Below are 23218 nucleotides of genomic sequence, written 5' to 3' on the forward strand. Positions count from 1 at the left end.
GCTTCTGACCATACCAGAGTTGCCCAAGTCTCCCAAAGGCACAAATGAGCAGGGAAGCCACTTTAAAAACTTACAATAAATCCTCCTCACAAAGACCGGCTAATCTCAGGTTTCCAGTCTTTAAACATTATAATAAGCAGAGGCCACCAGAATCAGAAGGAACCTTAGAGATGATCTAGCCCAACCACATGATTTTATAAACCTAGGGAGGGAAGTCCATTAAGATGAAGTGACTCAGGTTTACAGGAATTAGTACACAGCTAATCAGGGCCAGTGTCAACATGAAAAACTCAGGTTTTCAGACTCCCAAATAGCATTCTCCCAGACCACAGGCTAATGCCTTCCAAAATGTCACTGCTGTGTTTCAGTACTTCAGTACTTCTTCCTTTCGAAGGAAGAGCTTCAAAATAGCCAGGATCGTGAAACCACAGCACTTTTGCACAGATGACCGAAAGCGAGTCTCATGTTACGTTAGATTTGTTTACAAGTCCATCTTTCTAACTGGAGTGTATGCTCTGATGACAGGAAACCTGGCTCAGTCATCAGGGATCCCAAGTAACTCACACAAAGCATGGCACACAAGAGTTCCAGCAGCCCTGGATGAATGGGAGAAGAGACATTACAACCAGCAGCACTGGATGAATGAATGAAGAGACATTCCCATCAGCAGCCCTGGATGAATGGGCAAAGACATTCCCACCAGCAGCACTGGATGAATGGGTGAAGAGACATTCCCATCAGCGGCACTGGATGAATGGGTGAAGAGACATTCCCATCAGCGGCACTGGATGAATGGGCGAAGAGACATTCCCATCAGCGGCACTGGATGAATGGGCGAGGAGACACTCCCACCAGTCCAGCCTCAGAGGGAAAGGGAGATTTGGCTTTTTGGAGGATGGCCCTTAGGAATCCATCTGGGGCTCCAGAACAGGTAATTACATCACAGAGAATTCCACAATCTCAAATAACTGACACCACGACAAGAGTAGAGCTTGACGGGTGGTAACTAGATAAAGAGCAGGTACCATCCTCCATTTAGATGTGGAAGAGAAAGATATGAGACGTGCAATGAAATAAGCTGCCTATGTCACTCAGTCATGGGACTGGCACAGGAAGGAAAAGAGGACAAGCAGTACTCAGAGGCCACGGATGCAGGCTTCATCCATCTCAGCTTACCTGCTCCTGCTCAGTTTATAACCACGCAGGACCTCGCCCTACCATCTGGGAAATACAGCAAAGTAGATGAAATGAGAGGAGCCATAGACCCTCACCACTGTGCAACTGTTCGGCAGATGGACCACACCAGAAGTCATGTTGGCCCAAGACATAGCACCCCTCACGGAACCAAGTCTAGTAGTACATGGGTAACAGGTTCATTCTGACATCAATACTAGGTGTTAATTTTTCCCAGGCTGTGATGCTTACATACCCTTTAATACTAATAAAGCAGGAATAAAACCAAAACCTCAAGCTCTTTTTTATTATTATTTCCAGAATAACAATGAAAAAAGTCCTCAACATTTAAAACTCAGAACATAGCAGAAGGGATTTGGGGTATACCAGTGGTCCTCAGCTGGGGTTGGCTTTGCCCCCCAGGGAACATCTGGCAATATCTGCAGACGTTTTTGATCACTAAAACTTGGTGGTGAGTGGGGGTGCTACTGGCACCTGGTGGGTAGAGGCCAGGGATGTTTCCAGACATCTTAAAAGGCACAGGATAGCCTCTCACAATAAAGAATTCTCTGGCCCCTGTCAGGCATGGTGGCTCACGCCTGTAATCCCAGCACTTTGGGAGGCCGAGACGGGTGGATCACAAGGTCAGGAGTTCAAGACCATCCTGCCTAACATGGTGAAACCCCGTCTCTACTAAAAATACAAAAAAAAATTAGCTGGCGTGGTGGCAGGTGCCTGTAGTCCCAGCTACTAGGGAGGCTGAGGCAGGAGAATGGTGTGAACCCAGAAGGCGGAGCTTGCAGTGAGCCGAGATCGTGCCACTGCACTCCAGCCTGGGTGACAGAGCGAGACTTCATCTCAAAAAAAAAAAAAAAAAAAAAGAATTCTCTGGCCCCAAATGTCAATAGTACCAAGGTGGAAAAATCCCAGGTGGACCTAAAACTCACAGACCATGCTAACAGTTTCAAGATCATTATCACGATGTGTGCCAGCCATCCCTGCTTCCCCGTCATTTGTGGTAAAGTTCAGTGTAACATAAAAATAAACTATTTTTGAAGCACTTTCTTAGCTTCCAATAAGCCCAGTTAACTGTTTTCACTGGTGGAGTTGGAGAGACATCCTCCAGGTTTCTTTTAATGCTCCTGCTGACTTGAGGGCTGCAGAGATTCTGACAGGGTGGTTGGAAGCACAAACCTGTTTGTCAATAACAGTGGAGGGGCTAGATGCACAAGGGTAGTACATCTCCAATGCCCTCAAATAGAGCCAACGGTAGACTCCTATCTGCCACAGCTTGTATGGGCAGAAATTACCCTGCACTGGGAGTATCAAAAATCTTAAGTCAGCTACAAGGAAGAAACAGACATCCCGCCTCTGCTACCCAGCTGCCCCTGACCTCATTTCTGGCTCACCCTGAGTCTTCTGACTCTCATATCCAAACATGTGAAGCAAGAGTACAAAATGGAGCCAGCGTGAATCACCGTTAACTTGTGGGTAGAAGCATGTCGCTTGAATTGCCATTTGCTGGGAGTCTGGAGGTCTTGCAAAGAAAGAGGGAAGAGTAAAGAGAAAAAAGGCTATTTGTTTATGGGTTAAGGCTAAAGACCAACTGATGAAAGGGGTGAGACCAAAAGAAAAACCATAAACGATGTTTTTCCTTGGCATTCCAAAAGCAAACTGTGGGTTTATCCAAATGCTGCAATTGGAAAAATCAGAGCTATTAGCACATGAAAGGTCACTGTCTAAGCATCACTGGCTGCTGTAAAATGCATCACCTGTGGAAATGCTAGCAGTCATCACCTGCCAGGGATTCCAGAATCAAGGCCACACTTGGCCACAGTGGGTTCCACGGATTCCTAAGGCCAGGGAGCCTGTCTCCTGTTTGCCTCAGAATCCTCAGGGCCTGGGCCCAACCAGGGGTAGGCTGAAGGAATACATGGCTGCTGGAATGTAAAATGAGGTCTGTCTGAAAGATATGTTGTTCTGTTTCTTCTTCTTCTTTTGTACCTGGATTCATTTTGGAATGTGTGATAAAATACACAAAATATGAAATTTGCCATTTTAACAATTTTTTAGGTGTACATACAGTTCAGTGGCATTTGGTACACTCACGCTGTCGTGCAACCATCCCTACTATCTATTTCCAGAACTTTTTCATCATCCCAAACAGAAACTCTGTACCCATTAAATACTAACTCCCCATCCCCACCTTCCCCCAGGCCCTGGTAACCGCTAATCCACTTTCTGTCTCTATGTATTTGTCTATTCTAGGAAAACTTCATATAAGTGGAATCATATGATATTTGTCCTTTTGTATCTGGCTTTTTTCACTTCGTATAATGTTCAAAGTTTATCTATGTTGTAGTCTGTGCCAGAATTTCATTCTTTTCTAAGGCTGAGTAATATTCCAGTGTCTGTACAAGCCACATTTTGTTCATCCACCACCTGTTAGTGGACTTTTGCGTTGTTTCCATGAGTGTTGCTTTTTAAACAGGATGATTTATGGATTTAGTAAAAGCACTGGTGAAGGGAACTGAGGATGAAGAACAGATTCAGACTCAATCCATTACTAACTCCCCATGTGATCTTAGGACCCACATGGGTCTCCTCTGTTTTTTCAGTTGTGAAATTGAGGAACTGAATCAGACCAGTCTTCTCTAACATATTTTTGGCCACCATTTATAGTAAGAAATAGACTTCATAATGACTGAGTTCACACAAACATACACACGTAACTGAAAGAAAGGTTTCACAAAATAATAACCTCTGTACAACACGCTCTGGTATTTCTTATTCTACTGTATTTTTTTCATAAAACAAAAAGATAGTTGTAACCCCTAAATTGATTCCATAACCCATTATGGAGTGGTAATCTTTTAGATTACTTGTTCCCAAATTGGTGTTCCTTGGAATATATTGATAAGTTTAGGAAACATCTTAATTTTGGCTTACTACAAAGAAGTTATAATGAGCTGCATTTCCCAAACTTATGGACCACAGGCAACTTCATGTATACTCAAAAGTAAAGTCCTAACAACTCCAGGAAACTGTGCATGTGGTATTCCACCTAAGGACTCTAAACTGGGTGATTTTAGGTTCTTTTCTGCTCCAATATTCTATGATTTAAGACACTAATTCTCAACATGTATTTTCTGTTGCACAGCGCAGAGAGGGGCAGACAGCCTGCATAGTTAACTATGACTCACTAAGCCAATGATTTTAAATACCATATCCAGCTCTCCAGGGTCAGGAAAATTATATACATACATTTTAATAAAAGACTTCTTCATCTTTTAAGAGAAATTTTAAGTTCACAACAAAAGTGAGCAAAAAGTACAGTCAGTTCCCATATACCCTTACCCCCAGCCCCGGTCTCCATAGCCTCTCCTACCATCAACATCCTATGTAATTTTTTTAAAGTCCTTCTAGTGATTCTGATGCTTCACTCCTTGCCCCTTAATGCTGGTCTAGAGACTTTGTGAAAACGAAGTTTTCCAGACAAAAATCCACCTCAAGATGGATTAAAACTTTAATTCAATGTAAGACTTGAAACTGTTAAACTAGAAGAAAACAAAGGGGCAAAACTCCATGACACTGGGTCTTGGCGATGATTTTTTGGATACGACACCACAAGTACAGGCACAAAAGCAAAACTAAGTAGGACTACATCAAACTAAAAAGTTTTTTGCACAGCAAAGGAAATAGTCCACAAAATGAAAAAGGCAACCTACGGGATGGAGAAAATATTTGCAAAGCACATATCCAATAAGGAGTTAATATCCACAATAGAAAGGCACTCATACAACTCAATGGCAAAAACAACAAAACAAAACAAATCCCACAAACAACCCAGTTTAAAAATGAGTAAAGAACATGAATAAACATTTCTCTAAAGAAGACACACAAATATCCAGCAGGTATATGAAAAGGTGCTCAACATCACTACTCATCAGGGAAATGCATATCAAAGCCACAGTGAGATACCACCTCACACCTGTAAAAATGGCTACTATCGGAAAGACTCTATGTATTGGTGAGGATGTGGAGAAAAGGAGAAACTCTTATACGTTGTTGGTGGAAATGTAAAATGGTTCAGCACCTGTTATGAAGAACAGTATGGAGGTTCCTCACAATGTTAAAAACAGAACAGCTGGGTATGGTGGCTCATGCCTGTAATCTCAGCACTTGCAGATCATCTGAGGTCGGGAGTTCGAGACCAGCCCGGCCAACATGGTGAAACCTGGCCAACATGGTGAAACCCCATCTCCACTAAAAATACAAAAAAAATTAGCCAGGCGTGGTGGTGCCTGCCTGTAATCCCAGCTCACTGGGAGGCTGAGGCTCGAGAATCGCTTGATCCGGGAGACAGAGGTTGCAGTGAGCCGAGATGGCGCCAACTGCACTCCAGCCTGGGTGACACAGAGAGACGATTAAAAAAAAAAAAAAAAAAAGATAAAGAGAGAAGAAAAACAGAACTACCATAAGATCCAGCAATTCCACTTCTGGATATATAGCCAAAGGAAATAAAATCACTATTTCAAAGAGATCTGCATCTGCATGACACTCTCAATTTCTCAATATTGTGCATTATTCACAATAGCCAAAATATGGAAACAATGTAAGTGTCCACTGACAGATGAATGAAGAAAATGTGGTATATACATATACACAAAGGACTGTTATTTGGCCTTAGAAAAGAAGGAAATCCTGCCATTTCTGACAACATGGATGCACCTAGAGGACATCATGCTACATGAAACAAGCCAGACACAGAAACACTAATAGCACGTGATCTCACTTATATACGGAATCTAAAAAGGCAAACTCACAGAAAGAGAGTAGAAGGGCGGTTACCAGGGGTTGGGGTTGCAGGGTGAGGCGGGCTGGGGGAAATGAGATGATGTTGATCAAAGGGTAAAAGCTTGCAGTTATAAAATGAGTAAGCTGGCTGGGTGCAGTGGCTCACGCCTGTAATCCCAGCACTTTGGGAGGATGAGGCGGGTGGATCACCTGAGGTCAGGAGTTTTAGATGAGCCTGGCCAACATAGCAAAACCCTGTCTCTACTAAAAACACAAAAATTAGTCAAGTGTGATGCTGTGCACCTGTAGTCCAAGCTATTTAAGAGGCTGGGGCAGGAGAATGGCTTGAACCTGGGAGGTGGAGATTGCAGTGAGCCAAGATCACGCCACTGCACTCCAGCCTGGGCGAGAGAACAAAATTTCATCATAAATGAAATGAAATAAAATAAAATAAAATAAAATAAAAAGCCCTGGAGACCTAATTTACAGCACAGTGACTACAGGTAATAATACTGTATTTTATACTTTAAATTTACTAGTAAGAGTTGTTTTTTTTTTCTTTTTTTTTTGAGATGGAATCTTACTGTCACCCAGGCTAGAGTTCAATGGCGTGATCTCAGCTCACTGCAACCTCTGCCTCCCAGGTTCAAGCAATTCCCTGCCTCAGCCTCTCGAGTAGCTGGGATTACAGGTGTGCGCCACCACACCCAGCTAATTTTTGTATTTTTAGTAGAGACAGGGTTTCACCATCTTGGCCAGGCTGGTCTTGAACTCCTGACCCCATGATCCACGCGCCTCAGCCTCCCAAAGTGCTGGGATTACAGACGTGAAAAAGAGTAGATCTTAACTATTCTCATCACACACACACACACACACACACACACACACAAATGGTAACTATATGAGGTAATAGATATGTTAGTTTGTGGTAATCATTTATAATGTGTATAACACAACATCACACTGTACACCTTAAATATCCACAATTTTTATTCATCAATTATATTTCAATAAAGCTGAGAGTACAGAAGGACCAAAAACTCCCCAAGTTTTCCAAGACTAATTGTAAAACAACTCAGTGGTCCAGCACATTACTTTCAGCTGAGTCTCTCAAACTGAGTATCATTCCTGCACCTGCTTAGATTATTGGAAACATCCTCACATGTAGCGTTTTGCCACAAGTGGTCCATTGAACTGGGCACAGCCAAAATGACCAACAGGGCTTATCATTCCTACAATCTCAGTCTTGCCTCAGCAAACATGCTATTTAAAAACAGTATTTTGATAATTATTTAGAGCTTAATTTTTATACACTTGGGTCACCCACAAATCAGCCAGGCATTTTTGGAAGAATCTTCACTGCTTATTCCTTAACAAAATAAAATTAACCCTGTGTCTTCAATCCATTTTATGACTTCAATATCAAATAAAAGGATGCTAATGATAGCTATTCATTTTTATTTCACAAATATTTACCGTGTACAATAATGGCGATTCAGGACAGTGGTTAGAGAGATTTTTATTTTTAAAGAATGTTAACAAAATATATATTGCTCTTACAACAATAATTTTACTTTTTTTTTTTTTTTTTTTTGAGACGGAGTCTCGCTCTGTCGCCCAGGCTGGAGTGCAGTGGCACGATCTCGGCTCACTGCAAACTCCGCCTCCTGGGTTCATGCCATTCTCCTGCCTCAGCCTCCCAAGTAGCTGGGACTACAGGCGCCTGCCACCATGCCCAGCTATTTTTGTGTGTGTGTGTATTTTTAGTAGAGATGGGGTTTCACTGTATTAGCCAGGATGGTCTCGATCTCCTGACCTCGTGATCCGCCCGTCTCGGCCTCCCAAAGTGCTGGGATTGCAGGTGTGAGCCACCGTGCCCGGCAGAACAATAATTTTTTTAAAAAAATCTAAATTCAAAAGATGGTGAGAGCCCTTGTCAGTTCTCCCTACAGACATGTAAAAAAAAATCACATATAAGAAATGATTAGAAAGATAGCTGAAGTATAGACATTTATTCCCAAAATGACTGAGAATTTAAGAGGAACAAAACAAGAGAAAACCCTCATTTGCTCTAAGAAGAATTGATGGACAAGAAAGCTTTATAATATGGTGAGGTTTGACTTTCTTTTTTTCTTATTAAACAAACAGTATAAATAATCCCTAAAATATTACTATGTGATTTTCTCCCCACCCTACATTCGCTTTTCTACGTTGTCTAAAACAGAAGTGATCCTTACACACACACACATACACACACACACACACACACACACACATTCATGATCCTTAGTCACCCCCTCCCCATCTTCCTAATGGTGCTTGCTTCCATCCATCCATCCATCCATCGGTCCACACAAAATCCTCTCTGCTTCCTCTGCACGCCTTCCCCATCAATTTCCATGACTTTCCCTCTAATTGTTATTGTTCCCTCACCATTCCCAGGTTCCAATGGCAGGAACTCTCACCTCCCATCTCTCTTACTCTCACTATGCTACAAACCTTAAATTCCTTTTTCACAAGTGACATGTCATTCTTCCTTTCCAAAGCTCATGGAATGTTTCTGTAGAAGACAGTGACCACAAGGTGGCAAATTACCTTGAGAACAACTCAGGCTCTGGGGTCAGAACAGTCAGATCAGGCCGGCTCAGGTCCCAGCTCAGTCATCTGCAAGCTGTGTGACCTGCTCTTTATGGGCACATGACGGCCTCTCACATGCTGTCTGTATACCAAGTCTGACACACAGTAGGTGCCCAATAAATGCTTGATTTTCTGCCTCTCAATCAAAATCCAGAATGGTTTGGAGTGCAAAGCAGATGGAATAAAATAAATCTAAAATTCTTTACAATCCTATAGCGCTAAAGAGCTTACTTTCATAGTTCATTTCTTAGAAGCCTAGAATATCAGATGGAAATAGATTTTTGTTTTACTCTACATCAAAGAGTTGTATTAGAGAAACTCGGGTTGGTTTTCCTATAACTTTAACTTCAACAACTCTGATGATGGAACATGCTACATCTAAGGGGTGAGGGTAAGAAGCGGTGGTGTTAGAGAGAACTTCAAAGGGCTTTAATAAGAATAAAATTCCGAGTTACCATATGTCCAATCCTTCCTTTCTCAAGAACAGTCCATTACAAATCAGGGAGGGGGAGGTGTCCCAGAGAGGGGTCCTTAGGTAGTCCGGCCATGGCATGCCGCCAGAATGCCTCCAGAAAAATCAGGGCCTCTGGCACCACAGATTTGTGAGTTCTGAACACTTATTTGGAAGTACAAAGAATTGAGATCTTCCTCTTTTAGCAGGTAGAGAAGGACAGCATTTGGGTGACTTTCTTCCTAAGGGATCAAAGTGCGACAGGGAGATTTCCTGGGAGAGAAAAGAAAGATTGGGAGCTGGGAGGAGCCCGGCTTTGTTCTCATCAAAGAAGAAAAGAATGTAGGGGAAAAAAACTAATGAGTGACTGCCAAGAGATTTAAACACGGATTATGTATCTGGTAGAGAAAGAACACAATTGAGTGTTTGGGCTGGCCTGGGGCGAAAACTTTTCCCATTATGATTGGGGTAGGGAGAGCTCAGGCGCCTTACCTTTCAAGTGCCAGTTCCACAGAAATGTAGAGAGGAGCAGAGGGAGGCTTCTTTTCAAAGGAATAATGAAGGAGACAAAGCTGGAGCAATTCCTGGCCTGCACCACCTTCAGCATATTTGCTTTTTTTTTTTTTTTTTTTTTTTTGAGATGGAGTCTTGCTCTGTTGCCAGGCTAGAGTACAGCGGTACAATCTTGGCTCACTGCAACCTCTGCCTCCTGGGTTCAAGCAATTCTCCTGCCTCAGCCTCCTGAGTAGCTGGAATTACAGGCACGTGCCACCAAGCCCAGCTAATTTTTGTATTTTTAGTAGAGATGGGGTTTTGCCATGTTGGCCAGGCTGGTCTTGAACTCCTGACCTCAGGTGATCCGTCCGCCTCAGCCTCCCAAAGTTCTGGGATTACAGGCGTGAGCCACCGTGCCCAGCCACATTTGCATTTTCTATGGCAGCTGCAAAATGTTTCCACCTGTGACAATATTTGGTGCCTTGGAGTCAACAGCCTGGAATTTATAACTTTTCTATCCCAGGGCAGCCTGATGGGTCTCTTAGGCTTCAAGAATGACCAGGTCCAAACAGTCTGGCCTCATGCATACCCAGAGGGACACCCAGACCTTGGCAGACAGAAGGGGAAGTAGATGGAAGGTCAGAAACACCAACACTGCAAAACTGCTAAATTGTCTTTAAAGAGAAGAGATATAGAGTCCAGCTTCTCCCTCCCCCTCCAAATGTCTGGACTTGTGACTGTAAAGGGGAGGAGGGTAGCCAATGATTTCTGGCATCCCAGGGCAACTAAAGGAAAATATTCTGCACTACTCTCATAAGCTATGCTATGCATTCTAAGATAAATCATTGATAAATAATATATTTTGAATAACACCTACATGTGAAGTTTATATCACAGGGAGAACGTGCAAAGGGTCCTGGTTTTCACAGATCTTAAATCTAGGGGAAAGCACAGAACATAAAGTGTAAAAAGATTCCTTACAATACAAAACCATATATACAAGGGCCAAACTGGTATGCATCCGGGTGCAGTGGCTCATGCCTGTAATCCCAGCTGGGCACGGGGGCTGACGCCTATAATCCCAGCACTTTGGGAGGCTGAGATGGGTAGATCACCTGAGGTCAGGAGTTCAAGACCAGCCTGGCCAACATGGTGAAACCCCCAGCTCTACTAAAAATACAGAAATTAGTCGGGTGTGGTGGCAGGTGCCTGTAATCCCAGCTACTCAGGAGGCTGAGGGAGAAGAATCACTTGAACCTGGGGGTGGGCAGGGAGGCGTGGAGGAGGTTGCACTGAGCCAAGATCGTACCACTTCACTCCAGCCTAGGTGAAAGGGCAAAACTCTGTCTCAAAAAAAAAAAAAAAAAAAAAAAATTAGTATGCAGCGTTTGCAGAAACAAGACTATGCAATTATCAAAAGACAGTGGCAATGGTGAGGAATTCATTGACCTTCCCTGGGCCAGGACAAGGGCTAGGCATGTGGTACATCATTTTACTTAATCCCTAAAGCACTCATTTAAGACAAGTGTTCTTTTTGTTTGTTTGTTTTTGAGACAGAGTTTCACTCCTGTTGCCCAGGCTGGAGTGCAATGGTGCAATCTAGGCTCACTGCAACCTCCGCCTCCTGGGTGAGCTGCTGGGATTACAGGTGCCCGCCACCACGCCCAGCTAATTTTTGTTATTTTTAGTAGAGACGAGGTTTTGCCATGTTAGCCAGGCTGGTCTCAAACCCCTGACCTCAGGTGATTTGCCCGCCTCGGCCTCACAAAGTGCTGGGATTACAGGTGTGAGCCACTGTGCCCGGCCTAAGACAAGTATTCTTATGCCACAATGAGTAACAAAACTCATTGTGAGGCTCGGAGACCAGAGGCTTCAGGTAACATGTCCAAGGTCACACAGCTAGCGAGTGGCCCAGGTGAGGCTCTAACCTGAGCCTCTTTCTAAGACTGAGATCAGCTGTGGGCCTGCTGCGACAGTGGCCAACCTGCAGGAGCTGGGAGGAAGCATGGAGACCCTCCAGTCCCCGCCTGCGCCAGGGCAAGTGTGTGGTTCTCTGCTCTTTCCCATGCTGGGGAGGCAGAACCTCCCAGAGGCACTAAAGCTGGTGGGAGACAGGCCCAGGACAGAGTTTCTGACTCCTGGTCTACTGCGGGCAGGATCGGGCTGGCGGGTAAGCCAGAGTCACGGCTTGAGAGCTTCAGACTGTGGGATATTTTTCGTTTCTCTGCTTCCTCACTGTTTCCTCAGACTGGCCTCTTCCTCCTGAGGGTGACACAGCTGCTACGTCCATCTGCAGCACCAACTCGGGGCCACTCCCCTGCAAATGCAGGTGAAGCTAAGCCTGGGCTGGAGGCCTGGGGGCTGGTGACTGCACCAAAGCCAGGCCAGAACCCCCACCTCCCATGCGGGACCCTGCTGGGAAGCTTGAAATGCCGAGAAATCTCTCGAAGTGTTTCTCATCAGTAGAAAAAAAAAGAATAGGAGGGTGGGGGTGGGGCAATTTCCAGTTCAGAAGAATCTTAAGAAACTCTGCTCTCCTTACAGTTAAAACAAACAAACAAAAAGCTTTCATTCAGAAGCCCCACAACTGCAAAGGGAAAGAGAGAGGAAAGAGAAGACGGAAGGGGGGTGCAGGGGAAGGAGGTAGAAAAAGCTACTAAAATTTGCTAATGTTTTGTCCCCTCCGAATGTGTTTTTTCCTGTTCATTTTTCTCCTTGCCAAACTGGTTGGCGCGTGTGTTCTGAGGGAAGGGGGGAACTAATGTGTGTTAGAGAGACATACATTGGAATAAGCAGCTCATAAACAGACTTTGACCAAAACTTTCCATTTAAAACTAAATACACAGGAAACATGTCTCAACTTGGACTACGGTGATTAAGCAACTCAATCTGAGAAGATAAGGATTTTTTTTAATGTGTCTCAATGGTTTATGGAGGTTTTCTCCAGATGATTTAAAAATCAGCAGAAGTTAGGAATTAATGTGAAATCTCTGATGCTTCCCACGCTCTTTCCGTACCTCTCACATCCATGGCAGAGTCTCAGAGATGCTTTGACAAATAATGCAACACGAACCTTATATAAGAAAAACAAAAGGTTATGAATGTGATCAGAGACTCTGGCCAAGAACATGTGCTTCCACAAAACAAGGACACCAGTTTGGCTCTTCCACGGAGATTTGTGCAAAGGGTGGGTGTTATTCTCATTAATTCAGTGGATAAACAATAGGGGGGAGGTCGGGATGATTTGATGGACAGCTTTTGGAAATGATCTTCTGCTTGGCAAAACACTGCCGTGATCATTTTATTCACACGGAAGGAAATGCAAAGAAGTGTCACTAAAACAAGGGAGGTAATTGTAGGGCATGAATCAAAAAGCTGGATGACACAGAACGAAGAGTAACTGAATTAGTCTCATCATGGTCTTGAAATCTGCACTTAATTTCAAGAGAAGAGCCTGACCTCTCATTGCTGGCTAACAAAGCTATGCATCTATTTCCTCATGTTTAATTTCTCCCTTATAAACTACAAACACCATGTTACAGAGGGATAGCCCTCGACTGGCACGGCAACTCAATAGACTTAGAAACAACATCTCAAGAGCTGGAAGGGATAACCCTGCAGTTCTCCAGTAAGAGTTAAATTTTGGGATGACCCTGGCAGCTGGTTGTCTAGCCTCGACTGGCATCACTGGGGGTAGCTCATTCTACCTTCATCCCCTTCATCTGTCCATCCACCCATCAACTCAAGCATCTACCCAGCTTCGGTTACGTATCTGGCACATTGTCAGATGCTGTTCTGTCTTGAGCCCAAATCCTTCTTTCTATAATTCGATCCATCAAGTCCATGATGGTGCGCATGGCTGGCACGCTAACCTTCTGAAGGTGCTCTTCCCGGGTTACACGTTCCCAGTTCTTCAACAGTAACACGTGGATGCCCCTGCCAACCTGATCACCGTCCTTATCAATCCCCCATTCTATGCTCTTCAAATCTTTTATGAATGATGGGTTCCACTTTCGATCTAATTCTACTGCACCTCTACTTCTTAATCTCCCTCCTTAGTTAATCTAGAACATCTGGAAGTATTTAGTGTGACCACAACTTGGAGAAGATAAAATGCTGAGATCAAAAATATTCTATGGGCCGGGCGCAGCGGCTCAAGCCTGTAATCCCAGCACTTTGGGAGGCCGAGACGGGCGGATCACGAGGTCAGGAGATCGAGACCATCCTGGCTAACACGGTGAAACCCCGTCTCTACTAAAAAATACAAAAAAATTAGCCGGGCGAGGTGGCGGGCGCCTGTAGTCCCAGCTACTCGGGAGGCTGAGGCAGGAGAATGGCGTGAACCCGGGAGGCGGAGCTTGCAGCGAGCTGAGATCCGGCCACAGCACTCCAGGCTGGGCGGCAGAGCGAGACTCCATCTCAAAAAAAAAAAAAAAAAATATTCTATTCTATGAGACCATCTTAGATGTGCTGGTAGCAGGTTTTTATTTTCTATTATTGATGAAAAATTTGCCATTTTTACGCTTCTACAAGACAAAGTCCTGCCTGTTGTTTCACACTGTACATGGTTGACTTCATGCACTTTTGACAGTTCTTTCATATTTCTAACATGAGGATCAATTTCTCCTCCTCTGGGAAGGCGAGGGGTTTGACAAATATGCAGAACGCAGGTCAGCCCCACTTTGCAGACACTTCCCCCTCTAACAATGCCTAAGGTGTCGCTGTGCTCAGGAATCCTTGGCTGGCTATCCCAAGAAGCAAATACTCACACCAAGCAAATCTGCAAAGACTCCAGGCCCCTACTGGACCCATCAACATTGCAACTTCCTTCTCATAAGGTATTGAAAACACAGAGCTTCTTTGGTATCCATCATCTCAGGAGTTAGGTCAATGGAAATTTATCTGTAGTAGATTTAAAGAACTTCTAACGCTTTGGCTATTAAAATACAAACCAGGGACTGAGAGCACCTCAGGAGGTCAGAAGATAAAAAGGTAACTCAGAGTGGCTCTCTCAGCCATGAGTTTGACTCAGTACCTGAGTAAAGTAGATATAATCAGCCGGGCTACTTAAACATTTGACTTTCAAAGTGAGTGTGAAAACAGAACGAAACTGGATGACTGGGCACAATATTCATGAGCTACCCCCGATACAAAGTGCTCAAAGATAACAGGGACTGTTTTCCATTTAAATAAAACAACACAGGACTGACTCAGAATTAAATGTACAATGAACAGCATACTGAAGGCAAAATGCTGAGACCAAAATTATTCTATGAGATCAACTCAGGAAATATAATGGGAGTCAAAAGATAATATGATTTGATACAAAAATAAAATTATAGCCAACTAATGGATTTTTACAGCTCCCACTGTAAATGAGCACTGTGTTTTTTAAAGAGCGTGCCCTTACAATTTAAGCCTTTCCTATTCTTCATCCGCTCCAAGTTTTTAACAAAATGTAATTTATATTTGGAAGTACTATCATTTAGAAAGCGCTGGTATTCAATCCCACATCTATTTTACCGCATTAATTTACCACACTCTTCTACCTGTTTAGCACCATGAAGCTTCATATTGATTTTTTTAAATTTAATATTCTTTTTAAAATTACTCCAAGCAAAAAGGTGCTGTTTAAACATAATCTTTCAAAATGCATAATGTCTCACGCTTTTAAATTAAACTTATCCAAATAAGTGTGTTGAATATGAGGGGCATTTAAAAAACTATTTCGGATTTCCATCAAATATGTTGCTTTCAAGTAAATATAAGTGTAATAATGAAGCAACTAATCTAAATCCTTGCATTCTTTCTTTATGCTTGACTGAAGGACACAACAATCTAACAATTAAACTCCTTCAATGGAAGTTAAAACTGATTTCACTGTGGCTTTGCAGTGCTTCTGCCAACTATTAAATGCACAACACTCTGAATAACTAGAATGAAAGATGTCTTATAAATTAAAAAATTATTGGATCCTATCCAAGCAATGAATAAGCTATTTCTTGCTGTGTGCAAATCCAGCATTCTGAGTGGAGGAATTAACACCGTTATGTTAACAAGATTAACATTTTAAGGATTTTCTAATCTTCTAATTGTCTAAAAGGATGAGTTCCCTAAACACCTCAGTACCTTCCCTACCTCCTCCCAATGCAATTCCCCCATCTAGTATTCTCAGCCTCACTAGGACAGCTAAAGATTATTTACCTGGTGAAGAACAACTGATAACTCTGTTAATTTGAATATACAGTGACCACTCTTTACAATTCCTATACCCTTAGCAGTGTTACTCTATGAAGACATTTAAATTACAAAAAAAAAAAAAAAAAAAAAGTCAATAGAGCAGCAGGCAGGATAAAATAGAACTTGCTGAGTCAGCACTAAAATCTGCCATTTTCGTTAAGAACCTCAGTACCAGAAAGGCCGAAATCTTTGCCATTAATGTGTGTGGTTTTTTTTTTTCTTCTTTTTTTCTTTTTTGTGGCTCATTAAATTCCTCTGAAGAAGCAAAAAAGAAACAGAGCTAAAGGAGAAGCTAAAATGTCTGGAATTTATTTTAAAAAAAAAGATGAGAGTAAAAGAAACTTTCTTTTGGTTGTTTGGTTTGTTTTGAGATAGAGTCTCGCTCTATTGCCCAGGCTGGAGTGCAATGGCACAATCTTGGCTCACTGCAACCTCTACCTCCCAGGTTCAAGCAATTCTCCTGCCTCGGCCTCCCAAGTAGCTGGGATTACAGGCGCCTGCCACCACACCCAGCTAATTTTTGTATTTTTTGGTAGAGACGGGGTTTCACCATGTTGGCCAGGCTGGTCTTGAACTCGTGACCTCAAGTGATCCGCCCACCTTGGCCTCCCAAAGTGTGGGATTACAGGCATGAGCCACCACACCGAGCCAAGAAACTTTCTTGAATATTCTAACTCCGCAAACTTTATAGTCATCCAAAAAATAAATCTTTAGACCTAGATCAACAAATGCAAGTCTTGTGAATTTTTCTAACTTTGTACATGTTAAGCCACAATACTTTACATGAAATACAGAATTACGATGTCATTATTTTTACATTGAAAATTTTAAAGCAAAAAAAAAAGGAAAGCTCACTGAAGAACAAAAAACTCTCTCAATCAGTTTCTGACCATCTAACACCCAATCATGGCCAATCCATTACGGAGGCCAAAGGCACATAGGATGCTGGGATTTCTTTGGAATTACCAAGGAAACACAAAACAACACTGGCTCTGCAAACCGATCATCCAGGAAACTCTCCATAAACCACACTGTTTGATTAAATGCAAAACCTGTTCTCCAACCATGGTGAGAGAGGATTAAAATGTGTTTCTGGAAACTGACTTTGGATTGGTGCCTATAGCAGAGAAGGCATTACATAAGACCCATATATATGTCACTCTCTAAAAACAATCTGTTGTCATAAACATTATTATGGGGAGAGCTACTGTTTATAGGGTGTGAATGTAGTGATATAAAGTTTAAATACCCCCACTATAAGTACCAAAATCACAAAGTCAAGGTCACCCATTGGGGAACTGTCTTTTCATTTAACTATCAGACATTAAGAAAGGTTAGAAAAATAGAAATTTCCTAAAAAGTTGGTGGGAATGTGGATTAGAACCGAGTGTAAAATCAGAAGGCAATTTGGCAATGTCTATTGGAAGCACTAAAATATGCATATTCTTTAATGAGAAATGACGTATCTAGGAAGGAGGGGCACAGGCAACATAAAGATTAGAACAGCTCGATGGGCTTTTCCGAAGAGGTACGGGCAAGCAACCGAAATACACCAGCCCTCCTTCCACTTTCCAGATCTAGATTCTGAAGGCCACACGCCAGAGTCTCCTTGGCAAAGGTGTAGATTCTCCAAGCAAGCTGGCGTGGCTCGGTGTGCCTGAGTAGCCCGAGCTCAGCCACGGGTACTCTACTAAGCCCAGTGGAGTGTCATTTCACAAAACTACCGTTCCAAGAACTGTGGCATCCAAACTACAAAGAGACCCCTCGTGTGGCTCAGCGGATCTTCCAGAGAATGAGGCAAAAGCAAGAGCCCTTCACAACCAGCTCTTCACTGAAGTAGGTCAGGCGACTCTCAGTGATGCAGTGATTTTACTTTTCATTCTACCAAAAACGATTTGGATATTTAAAATTGATCAATGAGTCTGCATTTTGGAGACTGCTTTAAGAAAAAAAACAAAACAAACAAACAAACAAAAAAACAGAAAAGTTACAAAGATAGCGCAGAAAACTCCTGTATACCCCTCACTTAGTTTTCCCTAATGTTAACACCATATATTACTAACAAGACATTTGTCACAATACTGGTATACTACTATTTTTTTATTTCAATAGTTTTTGGGGTACAGATGGTTTTGGGTTACATGGATAAATTCTTTAGTGGTGATTTCTGAGCTTTTAGTGCACCTGTTACCCCATAGATAGTCTTTTATCCGTCGTCCCCCTCCCAACCTACCCCACAACCCCCCGAGTCCTCAAAGTCCATTATATCATTCTCATGCCTTTGCTTCCTCACAGTTTAGCTCCCACTTATAAGTGAGAACATATGATATTTGGTTTACCATTCCTGAGTTATTTCACTTAGAATAACGGCCTCCAGACCAGGCACAGTGGCTTACGCCTGTAATCCCAGCACTTTGGGAGGCTGAGGCAGGTGGATCACGAGGTCAGGAGTTCGAGACCAGCCTGGCTAAGATGGTGAAACCCTGTCTCTACTAAAAACTACAAAAGTTAGCCGGGCATTATGGTTGGCACCTATAATCCCAGCTACTCGGGAGGCTGAGGCAGGAGAATCACCTGAATGTGGGCGGCAGAGGTTGCAGTGAGCCAAGATCGCAGCACTGCACTCCAGCCTGGCAACAGAGTGAGACTCCGTCTCAAAAAATAAAATAAAATAAAAGAATAATGGCCTCCAGCTCCATTCAAGCTGCTGCAAAAGACATTATTTTGTTCCTTTTTATGGCTGAGTAGTGTTCCATGGTGTATATATACCACATTTTCCTTATCCACTCGTAGGTTGATGGGCACTTAGGTTGGTTCCATATCTTTGCAGCAGCGAATCGTGCTGCTATAAACATGCAGCATACTACTATTACTATTAACTAAACTGCACAGTTAATTCATATTTTGCAAATTTTCCCCTCATGTCCTTTTCCGGTTGCAGGATCCCATCCAGGACATCACAGGACACATTTGCTCATCATGTCTTCTTAGCCTCCTCTGGTCTGTAACAGATTCTCAGACCTTCCGTTTCTGATGACCTTGGGGCTTTGGGGAGTGAGGACCAGGTTATTTTTGTAGAATGTCCCTGGCTGAAGGACAAAATCATTGTTTGATGTTTTTCCCATGACTAGACTGGGCTTATGTGTTGGGGGAGAAAGACCACAAAGCTGAAGTGCCAAATGTATGACGTCCTAAGAGAGGTACCTGCTATCAACATCACATCACTGAGGATGGTATTTTCATCACCTGTGACACAGCGTTCACCAGGTTTGTCCATTCCAAACGTCCTTTTCCAGGCTCTAATCTTTAGAAGCAGGTCATTAAGTGCAGCCATTCAGGGAGTGGAGAGTTCTGTCCCACCTCTTTCAGTGGAGAAAGAGCTACATCAAGCATTTGGAACTCTCTGTATGGGAAATGTGTCTCTTCTCTTGTTTGTTTGTTCATTTATTCAATCATTTATTTCTATCAGTCTGGACTGATAGGTATTTATATTTCCAGTTATAATCCAACACTATGTTATTTATTTTGCTACTCACCACTGTCCCAGCTTTGGCAACTGGGAGCAACTTCAGGAGAATCCCTTTGACACCCCTGCCCGCAACCCCATCATTTTGTTCTATAAATATTTCCTTATTTTCTGCTTCTCCATATTTTTATCAGCAAAATGTCTCACTTAAGAAAAGGGTTGCTATGGGGTGGTTTATGCCTCCCCAAAATTCATACATTGAAGATTTAGCCTCCAATACATCTGAACGTGACCTTATTTGGGAACAGGGCCATTGCAAATGTAATCAGTTAAATAAGATGAATCATTACGGGAGAAAGATGGGCCCCTAAGCCAATATGACCAGTGTGTCCTTACAAGAAGGGAAAATCTGGACATAGACGCCACACAAGAAAATGAACGCCAAGTGAAGGTGAAGGCAGAAATCAGAGTGATGTTTCTACAGGCCAAAGAAGGCCAAGAGCATTCCAGTAAAATGCCAGTAAAGCACCAGAAGCTAGGAGAGAGGGGTGGAACAGATGCTCCCTCACAGCCCACGGATGGAACCAACCCTGCCGACACATTGGTCTTGGACTTCCAGCCTCCAGAACCGTGAGACAGTACGTTTCTGTTGTTTAAGTCACTTGGTTTGAAGTACTCCACACTGAGCTCTGCACTTCGACTAAAAACAATTCACAAACTTGGTATCAACAAAGCAGGTGTGGAAGAACACCCTCCTATACATTCAAAAGGGCACTTTAGAAAACAGAGGCATGGGCCGGGTGCGGTGGCTCACACCTGTAATCCCAGCACTTTGGGAGGCCGAGGGGTGGATCACAAGTTCAAGAGATCGAGACCAGCCTGCCCAACAAGGTGAAACTCTGTCTCTACTAAAAATACAAAAATTAGCCGGGTGTGGTGGCGCGTGCCTGTAGTGCCAGCTACTCAGGAGGCTGAGGCAAGAGAATCCCCTGAACCCAGGAGGCAGAGGTTTCAGTGAGCCAAGATCACGCCACTGCACTCCAGCCTGGCAACAGAGCGAGATTCTGTTTCAAAAAGAAAAAAAGGATGGTTGCATCAGTACTGAATATGTCTCAAAAAAAAAGAAAACAGAGGCACGAGTCTACACATCTCAATATTTAGCACGGTATTTGTATGTGAGCAAGGTCTGGGCAGTACTTTCAAATGCCTCACTTTTCCCACAGCATTTCCAGCCACCTGCAGCTCAGTTCAGAGTGACATTTGCCAAGCACACCTGCAAGTCCTAGCAATAACCGCCCATTTAGTATAATCACCATCTTCTTCAGCATGCTAAGTACCAGCCCCGTGAAAGCCAAGCACTTCCCAGGTGCCCCTCACAGCGATCCAGCAAGGGGCTGACAGGTGATTCCCTGCATCACAGTGGACCCAGCCAGAGCACGTCAATTCGGCATTTTTGGGTCCCTGTTTAATGACTCGCTTTGTTTCACTTCCATCTTCTCTAGGTCATGTCAACAAGTGGCCTGATGGCTTAGAATTGAGCCAAATGCCACATCACTGTAAGACACAGAAATATTGTACAATTACCCGGTGTTCAGTGGCTTCAGTGCAATTTCACACACTAGAGGATCCTGAAGCAAACTCTCAGCTTTCAGATGAAGGGATGACAGTCCCCAGGAAAGAGAAAGTGACTTGTTCTCCTGGACTTAAGGCATGGAAGAGGCAGACTAGAATCTCATCTGTCATCTCCCTCCACAGCCAGTGACCTCTGTGGAGGTGAAATCTAAGCACCGCATGGGCAGAGGCAGAAACTCTTCTTTTTTTTTCCCCTCAGTCAACTGGGGAGAAAGGCTGGATGTGACGGAGCGGGGTCTGAAATATTCCTTTGGAAATGATTTTCATTACAAAAGCTCTGGTTCGTCTGCATTTTTATGTCTATATTAAAAATCAAATGAAGTCATTAAGCTAAGGCCAGCTCAGAATGCCTCTCGCCTGAATATGCATTCCTGTTCCAACCCCCAGAGCTCCTCTATAATCCTTCAAATTATTAAATAATTACTGTGTTTCCCTCGGGGTCACATTTGGCAACAAAATACTGGTCTAAATGAACCAACACATGACCCAGTGAGTAACACCTATGTTCTTAACTTCCTAGAAGCAAAGGGAGATGAAATATTTCTGAGGCGCAAACTGGAAAAGCCAGAGAAGGGTATTCCATGCAGCTTGGAGGGTGGGGGGAGTAGAATGACAAAGAAACATGAGAATCTGGGAAATATTTCAATAATTAGTGTCATGTCCTCCTTCACCAACCTTGTACATCGGCAATTCTCCACTCCAATCCTGGTTCTCTTCCATTTGGGGAGTGGCTATGACCACAAGAAGAAAATCAAGCATATGGCTCTGTCCTTCTGGACATGTCTACGATGCTGGCTGGGCTGCTTTGGAAAATCCCATTTTCTCTCCTACAGCTATATGACCTCAAGTTGTCATTTCGAATAAAGTATGCTTCCACTGATTTTTATGAACACAGACAAAAGCTGCTACAACCTTCCCCCCCGCCCCCCCACCAAACCTTTCAAACCAACTGTAGTTGCTATGTAGGGTTATTTGTTTCTAAGGCAACAGCGTATATCTAAGTACTAATGGCCTGTCCTTTTGCCAGGCAACAAACAGCCTTGTGATGCAACTGCACCTGTCTCGGCTACGCGTTACTATGGAGACGCTCCAGTTGCTATGGGTACCATCACGCTAATCGCCTAGCAAAGGCAGACATACAGCAGTCTTCTCAGAGAGCCCAGCTGTTCCTCCCTGTCTCTTGCTGAAGACTGATTGTCTAGGGCCTGTGATGGAATGCTTCTCAACTGAGATGCACAAGAACTTCATTAATGCTATTTCAGAAGATCACTTTGTGCTCCCTCCTGCAGAACAAACAGGAGACTAGGAAAAGAATCTGCAAAGAAGTGGACTGTAAAATCCCTGAAGTCTATGACATCATGCCATCCCTAATTAACCTCAACTTTCTGTCCAAGGATAATTCCTCTTAACTAGGTGGTTACGACAGTAACATTTCTATACATTTTAAAATATTTTTTGTAGAGTTGAGGAATGCATTTCAAACTCAAGCACTATGTATTGATAAAAATCAATCTTAAAAATTTGGTTCTGATTATTTGGCTCTCTTTTGGAATCTAACATTAAGACATTTTTTTAAAAAAGTGACAGGCTACTTACCCTCCCTTCCAATTATATATTTGTAAAAATGGTACCCATGACCTTACTGTCTCAAACAAATGGGCATGTGAGACGATGAAATGTCTCTATTGTTTCTACTGTTCTCCTTGAAGAAGCAAAGACCAAGTAACCACAACAAATGGTCACCTGGGAGCACCGTCTACATGGAGACTGAGAAAGACAACAACAGGGACAAATGAGTGAGCCTCCACTGATCGTCTGCAGAGACCAGCCAGATGAGAGGATGATGGAGTCTCCTGCTTGACTCGTTCCTGTACTTTTATCCCAACAAAACGTGACAAACACCAAGATGTGAAAGCCATCAACTTTTCTTTGTAAATGTTTCTACCCAGGAAGACATGATTTCACCCACTATGAAGCCTTCTGGAAGCACATTCCTCTGAAGCTGCAGCAGCGATAAGGTTTGTAGGAAATACAACAATGGATATGCCTCCTAATAATACTTAATTTCTTTCTCATTTACCTGCAGTTATTTTTAAAATCTCATACGGCCTATTAAATTAATTTCCATGCAGGTCTCTGCCAAAATAATGCCATTTCAGTAGACCAAAAAAAGAAGTCTGAATTGCTTACCTTTGATATGCCTGAGGACAGGTGGGAGGTGTATTGAACACGTGTGGGTGTGGGTGATAAGGTGTCTTTTTCAAAGCCTGAATTAGATTTTGTCTATACTCTGGGTCTATGCACCACAACGACCCTTTCCCAATACT

The 23218-nt window shown here is 43.1% G+C and overlaps 1 protein-coding gene across 9 annotated transcripts in view; it reads right to left on the bottom strand.

Annotated features, from left to right (window-relative positions):
* The window catches only part of FOXN3 (forkhead box N3), a 469191-nt gene that overhangs the window by 173476 nt on the left and 272497 nt on the right, over positions 1 to 23218 (bottom strand). For all 9 annotated transcript variants that reach the window (XM_030930895.1, XM_030930894.1, XM_030930896.1 and 6 more), the window contains one exon: positions 23082 to 23218. In XM_030930895.1, coding sequence (XP_030786755.1) covers positions 23082 to 23218 — 137 coding nt within the window. The remainder of the gene's footprint in view (positions 1 to 23081) is intronic.

The sequence above is a fragment of the Rhinopithecus roxellana genome, chromosome 5, assembly GCF_007565055.1.
Source record: "Rhinopithecus roxellana isolate Shanxi Qingling chromosome 5, ASM756505v1, whole genome shotgun sequence".
Lineage (NCBI taxonomy): Eukaryota > Metazoa > Chordata > Mammalia > Primates > Cercopithecidae > Rhinopithecus > Rhinopithecus roxellana.